The 17,727-nt window shown below is 37.2% G+C and overlaps 1 protein-coding gene across 1 annotated transcript in view; it reads left to right on the top strand.

Annotated features, from left to right (window-relative positions):
* Positions 1 to 11,356, top strand: part of LOC116539039 (cytochrome b-245 heavy chain) — a 34,164-nt gene extending 22,808 nt beyond the window's left edge. Inside the window, exons 9-13 of the mRNA XM_032261631.1 lie at positions 1,671 to 1,924; positions 2,784 to 2,946; positions 4,275 to 4,421; positions 7,415 to 7,539; positions 8,675 to 11,356. Of these exons, the coding sequence (XP_032117522.1) occupies positions 1,671 to 1,924; positions 2,784 to 2,946; positions 4,275 to 4,421; positions 7,415 to 7,539; positions 8,675 to 8,801 (816 nt within the window). The 3' untranslated portion in view covers positions 8,802 to 11,356. The remainder of the gene's footprint in view (positions 1 to 1,670; positions 1,925 to 2,783; positions 2,947 to 4,274; positions 4,422 to 7,414; positions 7,540 to 8,674) is intronic.
* Positions 11,357 to 17,727: the final 6,371 nt, after the last annotated feature.

The following is a 17,727-nucleotide window of genomic DNA, read 5'->3' on the forward strand; positions in this document are numbered from 1 at the left end:
AGTTAGTTCAGCTGGATTTGGAAGTCTTGAAATAGAGGAAACCACAACAGTTCTCCCTTTCTGAAATTTAGATTGTATTATAATAATAATTCCACAATTATCAGCAAAAAAAGTTTCTGCAAAGTTTCCCTTACTAGACTAGAGATGACTGAACCAGACAAGTATTTTTCTTAAACAAACTTTTAAGGAAAACTTGTTTTCCTGTGAAGAAAATAGATATTCATTTTCTTATCATATAAATAAGTATGAGAAACAAGATGTTATCCAAAAGTATTCCAATGAGAATGCTGTCCCCTTATTTACTTACATCTCATTTGTGTCTATGATAGCAAAATTGCAATATGGTAAAAATTGTTTCTACCACACAAAATTACAACATGGTAAACAATTTTCAACATAATTTTAATTTTCTGTTTTCAAAATGAAGCTTTACAAATTCTTATTTCAGAGCAGAAGGGAAATTGGTTATAGTTTTAACATGTAAGATGCATTTAAATCACAAGTTCTGGAAACGTTTGACAATTTTTTAAAAAAAGAATTTCCCACTCTTCCACAACTCCCTGTTTGAGAAAAGCCCAGCAATAGCAGTTAACGTTAGGAAGCTGCTATGCTATTTTATTTCTATTGATTTTTCTTTCTTTTGATGTCCCTTGGTTTATCTTTAGTTATACATATAAAGTTCTTCTAGAAGTCTTAGGAATCACTAAATAAACAGTATATTACTTTTTTTATTGCTCTTCACTATGTTCTGTTTTTTTAAAAAAGTTATCCACTCAATAGTTGATGGACATTTGGATTGTTTCCTGGGTTTTGCTATTACGAGTAAAGCTGTTATAAACATATGTGTACATAGACAAATGAGGATGGCAATGGGTGTGTAAAATACATGCTGTACTCCCCAGGCAGGGAGAAATGTAGAAGTAATGCATGGATTCAGGCTGATTCAAGGTGTGATTCAAGACAAAGAAAGACTGGCTTAGTTAGGCTTGGTTTGGAGAATGTTGTTACATAACTAGCCAATGGGATCTCCTTCTTCTGGCCAGTTATTAGGTTGGTGCAAAGTTATTGCAGTTTTTGCCATTACTTTTATGGCAAAAACCACAACTTGTTTTGCACCAATCTAATACTAAGGCCCTCTCTCGTCCTCTGGGAAGATAGGAAGGCTGAGCAGGAAACATCACTTTTTGTAAAATTTTTAGCACCTTTTTTCACTTCTGAGAGGGAAAAAATCACAATAGGCTGATTTCTTACATTGGATTCCCTGGTAAAGACAGAAATAACTGCACGCAGAAGGTTTCTAAGGCAATCTGTAGGAAATAAACCTGGAAAGGAAGTAAGAAGGCAGAAATGGGGATAGAGAAAAGCTGACCCTCTTTCTAGTTGCAACTGTGGCCTCAGCTGATTCTACAGGGAATGCTGGAATTGAGATGGCCCCTTGGAAAAGGAACTGGGCCTAAGTATTCCTTCATCAGCCCATCATTGGTAATGGGCTACAACTGAGGGCAATTCCCTGTGACAGACATATCTGCTGGAGGAACTGCTTTGTTGGCCCTAAAGCAGAGATCTAGATGGGCCAATTTAGCTCAGCTATTTTTTAATATCCATATGGACACCAAAAAGGCAATAATTTAGGAAAAATGTCATTTCTAGACATGTGTTTTATTTGACAGGTGGTCACTCATCCTTTTAAAACCATCGAGCTACAGATGAAGAAGAAGGGGTTCAAGATGGAAGTGGGACAATACATTTTTGTCAAGTGCCCCAAGGTGTCCAAGCTGGAGTGGCACCCTTTCACACTGACCTCTGCCCCTGAAGAAGACTTCTTTAGCATCCATATCCGCATTGTTGGGGACTGGACAGAGGGGCTGTTCAATGCTTGTGGCTGTGATAAGCAGGAGTTTCAAGATGCTTGGAAACTACCTAAGTGAGTAAAAAGTACATATTACCAATGCGTATGAGTTCAGGAAAAATGGCACTAAATAGCTCCTTTTCCTCCATGTTTTACTAAATCTCCAACAAAACACACAGGTTCTGAGAATATAGGTAACTATTTCTGTGGTCGCTATTTCATATGTGTTTATGCATATTTTTATCAATCTTATGTAAACTGTGAAAACTTTGAATCAAATATTAGAAATAAATGCCCCCAAACTCCTTTAAATATGTAAGGGTCAAAGCCAAGTTATATTAACTTTCCTAACAAATAAATTTATAGTATATCAAAAATATTCTTAAATTTTAATTAGCATAATTTATTTGAGGTTAAATGCCATATATTAGCCCCCTTGCCTCCTTTTCCCTGCATGCCTAAAATGGTATCAGGCACTTAGTAGATGCTAAAGAAAGGTTTGAGAGTTTGTTGAATAACTCAATGAGTAGACAAATGAAAAGTGGAGACATTAAATCTACAAAATGTTATGATATGGCAAATTCTCACTTCAATGTGCAGCATGTGCAAAAATTTCAAATGGGATGTCCTGGCAAGAGATAGGGTGTGTGTGGAGGGGGATTTGTTGTGTGAAGTGGGGTGCGGGGATAAAAAAATACTTGTGCTGTGTTACCAAATGTTTTTGGTTACCCAAATATTTCTCTTCTTACTTCCAAACACAACATTGGCACTAAGTTTTGTTACTTGAAAGCTACTTCATAGAAAGCAGCACCTAAATAGATACATTGTTCCAATTTGAATTAACATATTTCACATCCCCAATAATCATAGGTGTCCCAGCTCACTCTGAAGAACAAGACATCTCTGTAACTATCTACTCCCCGTTTCCCTTCAGGATAGCTGTTGATGGGCCCTTTGGCACTGCCAGTGAAGATGTGTTCAGCTATGAGGTGGTGATGTTAGTGGGAGCAGGGATTGGGGTCACACCCTTCGCATCCATTCTCAAGTCAGTCTGGTATAAATATTGCAATAACGCCACCAATCTGAAGCTCAAAAAGGTAAGTCCTTTGATTTATTGGAAGGCCTTTAGCAGTCTCCATACTCTGCCATGTGAGGCCTGAAAGTGCTATCAGGGCTGAGATTGACAGAGACCATGGGAAGTGAAGAAAAGCTTCCGGTGGTTCCAGAGAGACAGACCTTTCTTCAAAAGACTATTTAAGTCCAATGTGCTTCTAGAAAAGCAGGCCTATTAGTGAAGGGAAAATATCGTATCTGTATAGTGCTGCTGGAAATTCAGAAGAAAGAAAGTTGGGAAAGTGTTCACAGTCCCAATTTAATAGCTATCATTTTTATATATTCTCTTCTAATATTTTCACGTTTACATATTTTTAGAAAGTTTTATATATTGAACATGTATAATTTCATGCCCTGCTTTTAAAAAACGTATTATAGGAAGTGTTTTTCAATGTCTTCACAGGCTTTATAATGATTTTTTTTTCCATTTATTTTATTGCATTTTAGGTTTTGGGGTACATGTGAAGAACATGCAAAATTGTTGCATAGGAACACACATGGCAGTGTGATTTGCTGCCTTCCTCCCCATCACCTACGTCTGGCATTTCTCCCTTCATGTTCCACTGAGAGGATATTGAATAATTTTTATTTCATCTTGTGTTAGATATTGAGATTGATTCCATTTCCAGCTCCCCTCCCCCCACCACCAATACTTTTTATGCAAAGGGAGGAGAGGAGACCTGAAATTTCTACTTATGAATATCTCCTCAGGATCAATTCACAGGGGATTTTTTGGTTACCTATAAATTTGGTTTTATTGTGGAATAAAAGACATCCTAAATAAACCTCAGGCCATTCTAATAGTTGAAAAGATAAACTCTAATAGGGACATTAAGCCTACTTTGACTTTTCATTCTCCTTGTACCTCTTTTCCATGTGGGAGGGGATGTGCGTACAACTTTATTTTTCACCTAGAAACAAATGAATATCTGGCAGTAGCAGGCAGGGAAGAATTTCTGTGGCAGTCCCTGCTAGTCTAAATCCCATCAGACTTTCTGAGAAGAGGTTCAAAGGAAGCCAGAGATTCTGGGAGAGTAAGAGCAGACCCAGAGGGAAAGTTGGTGGGCTAATAGTTTTTTATTAAGCTATATATTTCTGAGGTCAAGTTAGTTATTTACTGCCCTGCTAGCATGAAGACCAGAGCAGGTTCATGTAAACTAGCCTGTGAAATGTTCAGAACCTCCTGAGAAGTTATGTTTCTAGGCATTCTGAGCATCAGGAAAAGGTTTAAGTGACAGAAAGTAGAAATCATATTTTAATGCTGATAGGGCCTACCAAATATAATCTGCTTCATAATCCACCGCATTTTCAGATCTACTTCTACTGGCTGTGCCGGGACACACATGCCTTTGAGTGGTTTGCAGACCTGCTGCAGCTGCTGGAGAGCCAGATGCAGGAAAGGAACAATGCTGGCTTCCTCAGCTACAACATCTACCTCACTGGCTGGGATGAGTCTCAGGTAAGGACAAGACTCAAATGCTCTGGTCCTTCCCATAGTGTACAGGACTCACGGATTTCCCCTTGGTTATTGGTGTGTCTTGTGTACTATTTTTTTTCTAAGTACACTTAGTGGATTTAGTGATCAAGTCAATTCACTCTCATTCGGTATCCCCACATTATATTTAGACTGTTCAGACTAGATTCAAAGCCAAGGAGCCTGTAAGGGAATAAAAGCCGTCGCTTTGACATTATTAGGGCAATGCTCCCACCAGACACTCTGAAACCAGGTGGACAAGACGATGCACAGGGTTATGGGAGGGAAATTTAACTTTCTCTCTCTCTCTCTCTCTCTCTCTCTCTCTCTCTCTCTGTGTGTGTGTGTGTGTGTGTGTGTGTGTGTGTGTGTAAAACAGACACTCCCCAACTTACAGTGATTCAACTTATGATTTTTCAACTTTACAACGAAGTGGAAGCAATATGCATTCAGTAGAAGCCATACTTCAGTATTGTATTCAATAAATTGCATGAAGTATTAAACCTTTTATTATAAATAGGCTTTGTGTTAGATGATTTTGTGCAATTGTAGGCTAATATAAGTGTTCTGAGCACATTTAAGGTAATCTAGGCTAAAGTATGATGTTTATTAAGTTAGGTGTATTAAATCTATTTTAAACATGGTATTTTCAATTTAATGTTAGTTTTATTAGGCTATAACCCCATTGTAAGCTGAGGAGCATCTGTATATATAACATATATAAGTATATAAAGGATTCTGTATATACATATATATATTGTATTATGTATTTATATATGTATCACATACACTTATATGTATACATGTATTTATAAAATCATTTAATGTACATATTTTTGCATATTTTACAATATACTTACTACATTTATTATTATTATGCATGCATATTGCCCAGTATTATTCTTATATATCTATTTACATAGACTGTATAATTTTATCCTCTCACCAACACTATGAAGTAGCTCCTATTATTATCCACATTTTACAGATGAAGAAACTCAGACCAGGTTAGGTCATTTTCCTAAGAGCACCCAACAAATAAGTGACAGAGACAGAATGTGCCAGAGCCTGCACTCTCAGCATCTCCCAGTAGTTCATGATTATCATTTGTAAATAAATTAATATATATCTAATGAAGGTGATATATATGCATGTATGTGTGTGTATGTGTATGTGTGTGTACAATGAGAGCGGTCTTTCAAAAATGTTTGGAGACCACTATAATAAAGTAAGCCAGTAGTTCTTAACTGGGACAATTTTGCTCTGTTCCTCCAGCCCAGACATACACCAGAGACAGTTGGCAATGTAAATATCCTGCAATTAACAAGACAGCCCCCCACAACAAAGAATCATACAGTTCCAAGTATCGAAAGTGCTGAGATTGACAAACCCTGAAACAATTCAATGATTCCTGGAGGGGTAATATCTTTGTAAATAAGCACACATTAATGACTTGGCCTGGAAACAGCATAAGCTGTCACCATGAATGAGAAGCTAACGCAAGAGTCTCTGCATGTTTCTTTCCAGTGTCTTAGCTGGTGTCTTAGTCCATTTGTGCTGCTATAACAAAACACCCGAGACTGGATAATTTATAAAGAAAAGAAATTTATTTTTTCAAAGTTCTGGAGGCTGTCAAGTCCAAGATCAAGACACCAACATGTTTGGTTGTCTAGCAAAGCCTGCATCTTCTGGGTGGGAGAAATACAGCGTTTTTACATGGTGGCAAGAAAAAAGGCAGGCTTGTCAAATACTGTGTGACAACTATATTCCAAAGCCCTTAAACTCATTCATAAGGGATGATCCTTCATGTCTTAATCACCTTTTTTAAGCTCCACTTCTTAATGCTATGACATTGGCAACATCTGAATTTTGGAGAGGACACATTCAGACTATAGCAGCTGGGTATTCACAGACATTGGTTCCGCCACCCTGGGCGTTTTCCTTGTGGGCCGTGTCACTGTGAAGACTGAATCCCCCATTTGGGTTTCCACATATTATTTGTCACAGATTCTCCTAGTCTTAAAGGAATCTTGTAGCAAATATGGATTATGGAAACATAACCATAAAAATTGTTGCTCCAGAAAAAAAGTGGTTTCCAAAATGTTACTTATGCAATTTAAAAACACAACAAAAACACTTTGATAAAAATAAAACTCAGGAAACAAATCTATAGTATATAAGTTGCTTTACTGTTTTGTTATTTTAAAAGCCAGGCAGAGGTGTTTTTTTTAATCAGTAATTTATTTGTATTGAAAAAGTAATTATTTAGCTTTGCAAAACTGATCTCTATGGAATTATTAAATCAGGGTGCCCACCTTTCTTAGCCTCCTCTATGCCCATTATCCATCTAGTGAATTTAAAATTTGATTTACTTTTGAAAAATAAATTTAATTAACCACTTTTATGAAAAATACCTGTTGTTCAAACTGAAGCCTCCTAGATTGTAGCAGCAAAATAGCATGTGAACACACACACACAGACACACTAGCTTTAGGCTTGATTTGATGTCTCATTATGCAACCAAAGTATTGCTGCATTTTAGTCTAAAATCGTTACATCTCTTAGTAATTCTCCCAAAGAAGTGGAAGTATATTATGGTAAAGAACAAAAGTCAAATATAGAGCACAGAGAAAAACAATGAGACACTACTCATTCATCAATGCCTGACTCAAATCCTGTGGCCCTAAACCTTCCCCTATTCTTCCACTGCACCTTCCTTCTTTGTTCTCATTAGGATCCTTGTGCCTCTCTCATGACTCTCATCACACCCTGTTCGACATATGGGATTGTTTATATTTATACTTCAAAGTCTCCCCTTCTAGATTGTAAATTGCTTGAGAGAGATCCAGTTTGTTCATCTTTGTTTATCTTTTAACATCCAGCAGGGTGCCTTGGTTAGAATAGTTTGTGAATTACGTAAATACATTGTATATGATTTTACAGCATGTCTTTTTCTTAATTCATGTCCTTTCCTGCAGGCCAATCACTTTGCTGTGCACCATGATGAGGAGAAAGATGTGATCACAGGCCTGAAACAAAAGACTTTGTATGGACGGCCCAACTGGGATAACGAATTCAAGACAATTGCAAGTCAACACCCTAAGTAAGGAGTCTGTCACCAAGATGTTTTGAGGCTTGTGTCTGACTAAAGCAGCAGTTCCCATACATATCGAAACTTGTATATTTTAGAAACTCAGATATGTATATTGCTATATAAAGGTTGAATTCATGTCCAACAGTACATCCCAGGTATCTTCAACTTTAAGAAGGAATATCTAAATTATATAAGCATTACCTGGAGAGTTATTTTAAAAAGTTTCCCAGGTCCCCATCTCAGACTTTCTCAACCTGCTTGTCCCAAGTAGGGCCACAGATTGGTTCTTTTCTTGAGTCTACTAAATTTCAATAGTGTAACTACTTCTTTTAAAGATTCAATATAATTTACACTTATTGTTAAGAAGACACTGTCTCCACTTTTAGTTATAGCTTCTGGGTCTAAAATCTTAAGTTGACAGATGTCTCAAGGTGCTTTCTGCTCTCACTAAAACTTTAGTCATTATAAAACCTTGAGGGGGGATCCCTTATCTTGCTAGAACACCTGAGAAACTCAAGAGATCACCATACATGTACTCTTTAGACTATTGCTTTTTGCACTGTAATGAGCATACAAAGCATCTGGGGATCTCTTTAAAATGCAGATACTGATTTAGAAAATTTGGGGTAGGGCCAGGTAATCGGCATTTTTTAAAAAGTTTATGGCAAGGCTACTGATCGGAAACTACACTTTGAACAAGGCTTTAGACTCTAAAATTTAGAGAAATGAAGCCACACCAAGTAGTTAGCATAGTTGGCTTGTTCTTAACTTCAAGATGCCAGGGAGAGTTTAGGGGACACAGAGCTGAAGGAAAGTAGCCCAAAGACTCATGAATTCACCCCCATTTTCTCTGTGATAAAAGTTCCAAAACTTCTATTGGTTAGATTTTATTTTTCCAGGGAAGTCAACTACCTTTTGAACTATCCAGCTGCTCACACAAACAGGCTGAACCATACTCCCTCTGAGCAATATGAGCTCTTTGCTATTCGTGGAAAAGACAAAGGAGCAGAGGGGACTCTGCCCTGGGGCCACAGATTAACAGGAATCTGCTTGTTAATTGTAGACATCTCATTTGTAGACATCTGCTTTATAGACATCTCATCCCAAAGCTTGAAATTGTCTTTTTTTTTTTCTCTCCCAAAAGTACCAGAATAGGAGTTTTCCTTTGTGGACCTGAAGCCTTGGCTGAAACCCTCAGTAAACAGAGCATCTCCAACTCTGAGTCTGGCCCTCGCGGAGTGCATTTCATTTTCAACAAGGAAAACTTCTAACTCGTCTCTTCCATGAGGAAATAAATGTGGGTTGTGCTGCCAAATGCTCAAATAATGCTAATTGATGATATAATTATCCCTTGCTTAGAAATGGAGAAAAAGAAAGTGTAATGTAATGGGTTTTCCCTTAAAGGAATGTCAAAGATTGTTTGATAGTGATAAGTTACATTTATATGGAGCTCTATGGTTTTGAGAGACTTTTGCAACATTATTTCATTTATTTCTCTCAGTAATGTCAGTGGCAGGTAGGAAAAAGATTCTTGGATTCAATTTTAGAATCAAAAGGAAAAGGATTGAAAGATTCAGTAATCTCCCTAAGGTTATGAAGCTGAGACCAGATCTAGCCCATCTTACTACAGGTTTGATACTTTTCCCATAATACTGAGCTGCCTCAGAATCCTCAAAATCAGTTTTTATCTTCCTCAAAAGAAGAAGGAAACCAAGTAGTAGCTATGTATTTCCATTTGGTGTCATTTTTGTCATCATTAATATCATATTGAAGGAAATTTTCCAGATCATTAGGAAATAATATATGCTGAGAGTGTATCAACACTTAACAGTGACTGTATTCACATCTGAGCATACTCCAGTTTACTAATAGAGCAGGGTAACTGGGGCAGATATTCTTTCTATAGAATATTGGATTGATTGGAGATAATGTAATATTAATCATTTACCACAGTGCTTGGCAAAGAGTGGATACTCAAGTAAGGTTTTTTTAAATGAATGAATGAATGAACTTAGAATCACACAATGCCAAGATAGAATTAATGTAAAGCCTTAAACAGAATTATCTAAAGAAATAACTTCTGTTACTCTTATAAACCAAAGGAATCCGATTCTCCCTAGGGTAAAGAATAGGCTAAGCATACTAACCAATAGGATGTCCTGGAGGGTTCTGCACATTCTTACTGAAGCATGAAAACAAGAGGGTTGGAGGTGGAGAATTAATCTCCTGCCATGATTCTGTCTGGCTTATCTAGTCCTGCTCCTTGTGCTATAAAATAAATGCAGACTGATTTCCTGCCCAAAATGGTTTTCTCCAGCTAGCCCTTATGAATATTGAATTTAAGAATTGTGACAAGTATGTATCTGATATGGCAATCTGCTTTAAATAGCACCCACCCCTTGTTTTCCTTAAATACACACACAAGACGGATCACATCTGTGTCACTAATGGTTTATTTGTATTATATCATCATCATCATCCTAAAATTAACATCCCAAAAACTAAAATCTCTATACAGAGATCAAATTCACACCTAATAGAATGTTCTGGACATATGTTCAAGAGTCTGTAAATCACTGTTAGTGTGGCCAAGAGCAGGGTTTTTTTGTTTTTGTTTTTGTTTTTTTTTCTTAGAACTGCTCCCGTTTCTAGGAATTAAAACCAGTTTTATTTGTCCCACCCCTTGGAACCACAGATATTTATAACTCTTAAGCTTTGGTAATGAGGAAGAAAGAGAAAGAGCTGGGAGAAGGGCAGGGCACTGGTTTGGGAGGAAAGGGAAATAAGAAGAAAAGAGAATGGGAAAGTGAGACAAAATAAAAAAGGCAAAAGAGAGACAGAGGGGAAGGGGGTCTCATATTGATCATTCCCTGCCCCAGATTTCCTAAAGTTTTGTATGTGTTGAGTGTAATTGAAGGAGGTATATACATATTCATGTTGTTTTGATTGTCTATAGTACTGAATGTTTTAAAATCTGGTCACAAATTTTGATGCTCAGGGGGATTATTCAGGGGACTAGGATGAACTAAATAAGAACTTAGTTGTTCTTTGTCACACTTCTGTTCCTTTGGTCTCCCAGAATCCTCAGAGCACTGAGGGTAGGTCTGACAAATATGGCCTGCTGTGCAAATATAGCCTTTCTGAAATGTACCAGGATGGTTTCTGCTTAGAGACACTTAGGCCCAGGCTGTTCACACTGCACTTCAGGTATCAGCTCATCTATTCAATAGATATTTATTGTGTTATTAGTATGACTCGGGCTCTGTTTATTGCTTCAATTCTTTACACCAAAATATGAACTGGATTGGGTACCTCACTTATAAGGGGTCTGAGAATATTGTCCCTTTCTAACCTATGTGCATAAGTAAAGCCAGCTTCATTTGTTGCTCCAAGAATGTTTTTCCAAGGTTTTCTATCTTCGAAACTAAGTTATGAAAGTAGAGAGATCTGCCCTGTGTTATCCAGTTATGAGCTAAAAAATGAGTATAAAAGTGCTTGTCATTAAGAGCTTCCTTCTTTTTTCTTCTCTCAAGCCACCATCTGCCAGCTGCCAGCACAGCTCTACACGTGTTTTTATTTCATTTTTTTTTTTTTTTTTTGCACTTAGTATTTAGCATTTAGTAACAGGTACTATAAGAATCATGAAGCATTGTTTTTAATCTTAAGACTGTGAAGGCTTTTCTTAGTTCTTCTGCTTTTGCAACTGTGTTTGTGAAATTTGAATACTTGTAGACTTTGTATGTGAATAGTTCTAGGGGGACTTGGGAGATAATTTCTAGGGGGAATTCTTAAAACTGTGCTCAACTATTAAAATTAATCAGCTTTCTTTGTGTCTGTGTTACTGATCTTTGTATCAACGGGTAAATTCAGCTAGCAATGATTTTCTCCGCCCCAGAGGGGTTTAGACACTCTGTGTTTTTGTATATGACATGCCAAACACTTCATGGTTTATGGATTTGGGAAGTGAAAGCTGTAGACTAAGTTCTGTGCTGAATACTGGTGATCATCACTACACTGATATAAGGGACAAGGGAATGCAACTCAATTTCATAGATAGAATTTCAGAAAGGAAGAAGCCCCAATATGACCTCTTTGTTCCATGTCTACTGAACTTTCATGTTCTAACCTCACAATTGAGTGTCATCAAGTTCAATTGTGGGCATATATGCTTGTGGTTCTGTGATAGCCATTGTTCTAAATGAGTCAACCAGTTATAATCTCCACCATTCAGGAAATGCATAGGGGTGTGGAAATGGCATGTTCCTGTGGGAGTAAGTGGGTGTTGCCATGGAGGGAAAGCACATTACCTAAAATAAATGGCAATAATAGAAATAGCCAACATTGAGTAAACACCTCTTACTATGCCAAACATTTTACATATACTTTAGTCAACCCCTTAGCAATACTACAAGGTAGCCATTTTATCCCAATTTTGTTGACAAGAAAGCAGTCTGAAAGAAGATGAATGAGAAGCAAAAGTCCCATAACTAGTGGGTGAGTACGTCAACATTCAATCCACATCTTTCTGGGGACAAACTCCATGTGCTTTATACTACACTAGCAGATTAGGCTTAAAAAATTAAGGATTTTTTTTTTTTTTTTGAGACAGAGTTTCACTCTTTGCCATCTCAGCTCACCACAACCTCCACCTCCCAGGTTCCAGCAATTCTCCTGCCTCAGCCTCCCGAGTAGCTGGGATTACAGGCATGTGCCACCATGCCCGGCTAATTTTGTATTTTTAGTAGAGATGGGGTTTCTCCATGTTGGTCAGGCTGGTCTCAGACTCTTGACTTCAGGTGATCCACCCACCTTGGCCTCCCAAAGTGCTGGGATAATAGGCATGAGCCACCACACCCGGCCAAAAACTAAGGATATTTTAAAAACAATTATGCTAGGTACAAATTATGCACCAAGAATAGCTGGCTGACAGTGGTAACATAAATCTCTAGTTTATGTCATCTAAGTAGCTTGGTATCTTAGTTTAGAAACACTGATTAACCTGATTCATGCTAATTATTACTTTTAAATTAAGATAAAATAGAACCTATCAAAAATGGAATTATTTTACTTGGAGTAAAGAAGGCTATAGGGTGACTCAATAATATTTATTGTATATTTTTTCATTTATATTTATTTTATTTATAAACAATTTCTGTCTTTCAGAGAATGGCCAGCTATTGCCCAAAGGATGTGTGTGTGCGTGTGTGTGTGTGTGTGTGCATGTGTGTGTGTGTGTGTGTGTGTGTGTGTGTCTAATAAGATTGCATGAGGAAGAAGCTAAATTTCTCAACTGTAAATGTGGTTGGGCAAAAAACAAAGTGCTAACACAGGCTGGGAAATATAACCACTAGAGATTTTTAAAATTTGGAAAAATGATTAACCAGGTGGCCTGAGGTTCATTTAAACCTGTAGTATTTACTATCTTCTTGTAGTGATTGGGGAATGAAGTAGTCTAAGTAATTGGATATTCCAGTTAATGCTTATTGCTAATAGATTCATAATTTTCAAGGAAATGAGAAACTAAATCATGAAATACACTGTTTCTTGGATTTAAAAAATACTAGGAAAGGTTGTACATGAGCAGAAGCCACTATGAGCTTGTTTTCTAGATCTTACTCTGAAGATGACATGAATACTGTGCCTCTCTGACTTTTGAAAACAGCACAAAATATCATATCCTGAAACTTCATCCTTCATAGAGGACTGCTCCAAAGATAGCAAACTTGATTTATATAAGAAATTAAGTTCAAAAGATCTTCATAAATCTTAAAATTACATTAGATCATAAAGAAATCACCAAGTTTTCGATTATGTTGGATCCCTTGATTGCTAGATATCACTTCATCTTTTCAGTAATACAATACCCAATTAAGTAATAATAAAATCACTAGCCTATTCATGCTCATAGAAAACACTAAGCATGATCAGATGAGGACAAGTCAGGGTATAAGGAATGGAAACACCTTTGTTATTTCCAAGAGATTCCAGGGCAATTCTTAGAAATCCTTATGTTGATTGATAAGAAAAAAAAATGTTACCTAAACATCTCTTGAGAATAGCCAATGTGCTTGCATTTGCCAAAAACCACGAGGGCACACTATTAACATGGGAGTTATTCGACACCAAACTATTGGAGGTCAGCACAGCTATCTGATCATCCTGTTTTCCAGGTGGGGGCTCTGCATCACTCGCAGCTAAAATATCACACTCATACATGTGCGTTATCAGCTTCCTGCTGCATTCCTTACCTAGTGCTTATTCTTCTGGGGCAAACATGCCTATGGCTTTACTGAGATTGAAGGCAACAGCAAGTTTGACCATGTCCAACTCACAAAGAAAGCCAGATGCAAAACGGCCTTTAAGAATATGAGTTTTTGCCTTTTTTTCTTTATAGAAAATAATCAGAAAACCTTCCTTTCCTTTTGGTAAATATAAAAATGCATTTTGAGAAATTTGTTTCTTCTTTAAGATATTATATATCTTAAGGGATGGGAATTGGGGAAAAATGTAAAACAAATGAATGGTAACCAAGTTAATAGAAAAGCAAGATAAGGAATATTATAATAAATAGTGTTTTTTAATTGTTTTTTAAAACAGTAATGCTTGAATTGATTGCAAATTGGCTCAGATTTTCTACTTCTCCCTGGATCCACATCCTCTGCGTGTGACTTTGTAGTTCCTTCCACCATGAAGAGTCCATTTCCTCATCTCTTGAATCTGGGCTATTCTTGTAACACTGACCAATTGTGTGTAATAACACCAAAGTGCTATTGTAGCACTGACCAATAAAATGTGGCAAAAGTGATGTGTGAGTTCCAGAGTCTAGGCCTCAGGAAACCTGGCACACATCTCTTCTCTCTTTTGCTCCTCTGCTTTTTCCATACAGAATGCTCAGGCTAGGCTGCTTCAGGGTGCAACCTATGGGGCAGAGCAGAGTCAGCCTACTAGTCTCAGCCAAGGCCCCAGGTATGTGAGAGAGAGCCCAAGATTAACAAAACTGCCCAGGCCATCCACAGGTGACTGCAGGTATATTAGTGAGTTCAGCTCACATCCGCAGAACCACCGAGATGGCCTGTAGATGCATGAGAAATATTAAATGATGGTTGTTTTAAGCCACTAACTTTAGAGTAGTTCGTTATATAACAAAACCACTGATATAAATGGGATCAAAAATTGTTGAAAGAGAGAGACAGGTTCAGGGTGAGAGCTGTAGGTGATTGTATCTATGCTAATACCACATAGCTCTTTTGGGGGGATTGCCATGAATAATACATTAGCTTTGCTATGAGTAAAATACCATATCCTCTGAATTGTCATAAATTATGTGGAGTCATCCGTGTTTTGAAAGTATGAAAGTCCTTGGGCTCAGATCAAAGGTGTTGTCATCTAGAAAATATAGGTAGTTTATTTCAATTCTACTTCAATAAATAGCATGTCATTCCATTCATGTAGAAATAAGCTATCTGGCTATCTCACTATCTGAAATAGCAGTATGAACTGTGGGTAAGTGTGTGAGGACAGTGTCTGGGCAACCAAAATGGAGCTCAAATCCAAAAACAGTACATTAAACAATGGCGAAATTGGTCAGAAATTCACTCAGAGTTTTTGTATACTTGCCATAACTAGCTTGGTCATCTTTGTCCCAAAGTCATAGTTGATGAGAAGTGGCAAGTTAAGAGAGAAAAACTTCTAGAGATCGGTACATACACAATGATAACAAGCGACATCTGAGAACCTAAGGAAGGGCAAAGAAAGAAACACTGTGAAGCACACTCAGACACTTAAAAGCATAGCAGCTAGGGGCCAGTTAAGTGTAAGAGGAAAAGAGCTCCACATGCCTCAGTAGAACCTAAGAGCATCATTGTACTGCATTTATTCATTCATTCACTTCACATGTTTATTCAACAAATGCTATGTATACTGAGCTTTTTCTCTGATCATTGTACTTACTAAAACCTAAAGGAGTGAGACTATCAATTAGAGTTTACAATCTGGCAATGATATTATTCACAGTCCATTCACAAAAGGGCTAATTCAAGTTAAGCCAGCCTAAATGTTTATGCAAAATAATTAGGACTTTTGCCTAAGTTTGAAGGTAGCCATTTAGAATGACTCATTTCATGGTGTTCTCAGATGGCTTAATTATTATTAGTGTGTCTCCATTTCTAGTGCAGGAACCTTCATGTTTTAGAGGAAAGGAGGAAATAATTTGTGTAGACTGTGCCTAAAATAGGTAAACATTTGTTTAAAATTTATTTGAAGATAAGAATAAAGAAATAGGTTGCTTTTGAAAAGGGAAGGAAAGAAAATCAAAATACATCTTGAGGCATTAAAAATTTTTTTAAGAAAAACAATAAAACAATAATAAAATTTAACAAAGTAAACTTTTATTCTTCTAAAAATAATTTTTAAATCTTCAGCTTAAAGTGAAAAATACAGATTATACTAAGAAACAACTGTTTTACATTCTGCTTTCTCAATTGTATTTAAAGGCTCAATTAGTTATTTTCAGAAATGAGGAAGTCTTGATCTGCTAGATGAAGGTCCACTACAGGTGGTGTTTATTGCTTTGAGATGGCAACGAACCATAAACCCTTCACTTAGTAAATATTAAACTGGCTGAATGAATCCAAAGCATGTCTAACATATAGGAAAAATACAGCCGTGTTAAGCATTCATGAAACCTACAAGCTATATGAAGAACACAGATTCAACTATATCATAAAAATTCAGACAATGCTCGTTCAGGATGGTGAATTGATCCCAAGCAATTTTCTTTCTCTCTCTCTCTCTGAAGACTCTTAAATGGCATTTTATAAATAATAATGGGCTGGACGCGGTGGCTCATGCCTGTAATCCCAGCACTTTGAGAGGCCAAGGTGGGCGGATCACAAGGTCAGGAGTTCAAGACCAGCCTGACCAACAGGGTGAAACTCTGTCTCTACTAAAAATACGAACATTAGCCAGGCGTGGTGGCATGAGCCTCTAATCCCAGTTACTCAGGAAGCTAAGGCAGGAGAATCGCTTGAACCCGGGAGGCAGAGGTTGCAGTGAGCCAAGATCACACCACTGTACTCCAGCCTGGGCAACAAGAGCAAAACTCCATCTCAAAAAATAAAAATAAATAATAATAATAATGGTGGCTGGGTGCAGTGGCTCACACCTGTAATTTCAGCATGTTGGGAGGCTAAGGCAGGTGGATCACCTGAGGTCAGGATTTCAAGATCAGCCTGGCCAAGATGGTGAAACCGTGTCTCTACTAAAAATACCAACATTAGCTGGGTATGTTGGTGGGCACCTGTAATCCCAGCTACTTGGGAGTCTGAGGCAGGAATAATTGCTTGAACCCAGGAGGCGGAGGTTGCAGTGAGCTGACATTGTGCCACTGCACTTTAGCCTGAGTGCCAGATCGAGGCGCTGTCTCAAAAAATAAAAGTAATAATAATAATGGTATAACCTATGTGAAGAGAATAAAAGAGGACCATCAAGGAATAAAAAATTTTTGCCATGTTCCTGGAAGCTGAATAATTGATAGAGAAGTGGTAAATCATGAACTAGGTTGAAAGAAATGAAATTTAGAAGTATGTGAGGAAGGGGACAAGGCTCAGGAAGATGCCTACCTACCCTGAAGAATTACAGAGAAATTAGAGGCATGGAAATACCAGGTACAAAGAAGAAGAAGAGTGAAACATGGGAATGAAAAGAGTAAAGTCTGTCATCCAACTGATGGAAGTTTCAGAAAGAGAGTATAGAAATAGCATGTGAGAGAAAAGTGTCAGAAATTATAAGATACTTTATCTGAGGGAAATAATACAAGTCATCATACTGATAGAGTCCACAGAGTAGCCAGGACATTGAAAATAATTTCTTATGACTAGACATATTATTACAAAATTTCAGAACATAAAAAGATTCAAGTAAATTTTCAATAGCCTTCAGAAAGGAAATACTATAGCAAAACAAAACAAATCAAAACATAGCTAACCCATAAATTAGCAACAATCAAACTTGTTTCAGCAACACTGGAAACTAGAAGATGATGGACCAAGGCCCATGGACCAGAGACCATACCCGAGAGAGAAAAAGGATATGCCATTTGTTTATGTAGATATGACCATGGGAAGTTTCATAGAAACTCAAAGTTCTGCTGGAAATTATATTCAAACTGTAATTCCTTTTTTCTTTTCCTTTTTTTAT

Source organism: Sapajus apella, unplaced genomic scaffold (genome assembly GCF_009761245.1).
Source record: "Sapajus apella isolate SASKATOON/1434 unplaced genomic scaffold, GSC_monkey_1.0 scaffold125, whole genome shotgun sequence".
In the NCBI taxonomy this organism is placed as follows: domain Eukaryota; kingdom Metazoa; phylum Chordata; class Mammalia; order Primates; family Cebidae; genus Sapajus; species Sapajus apella.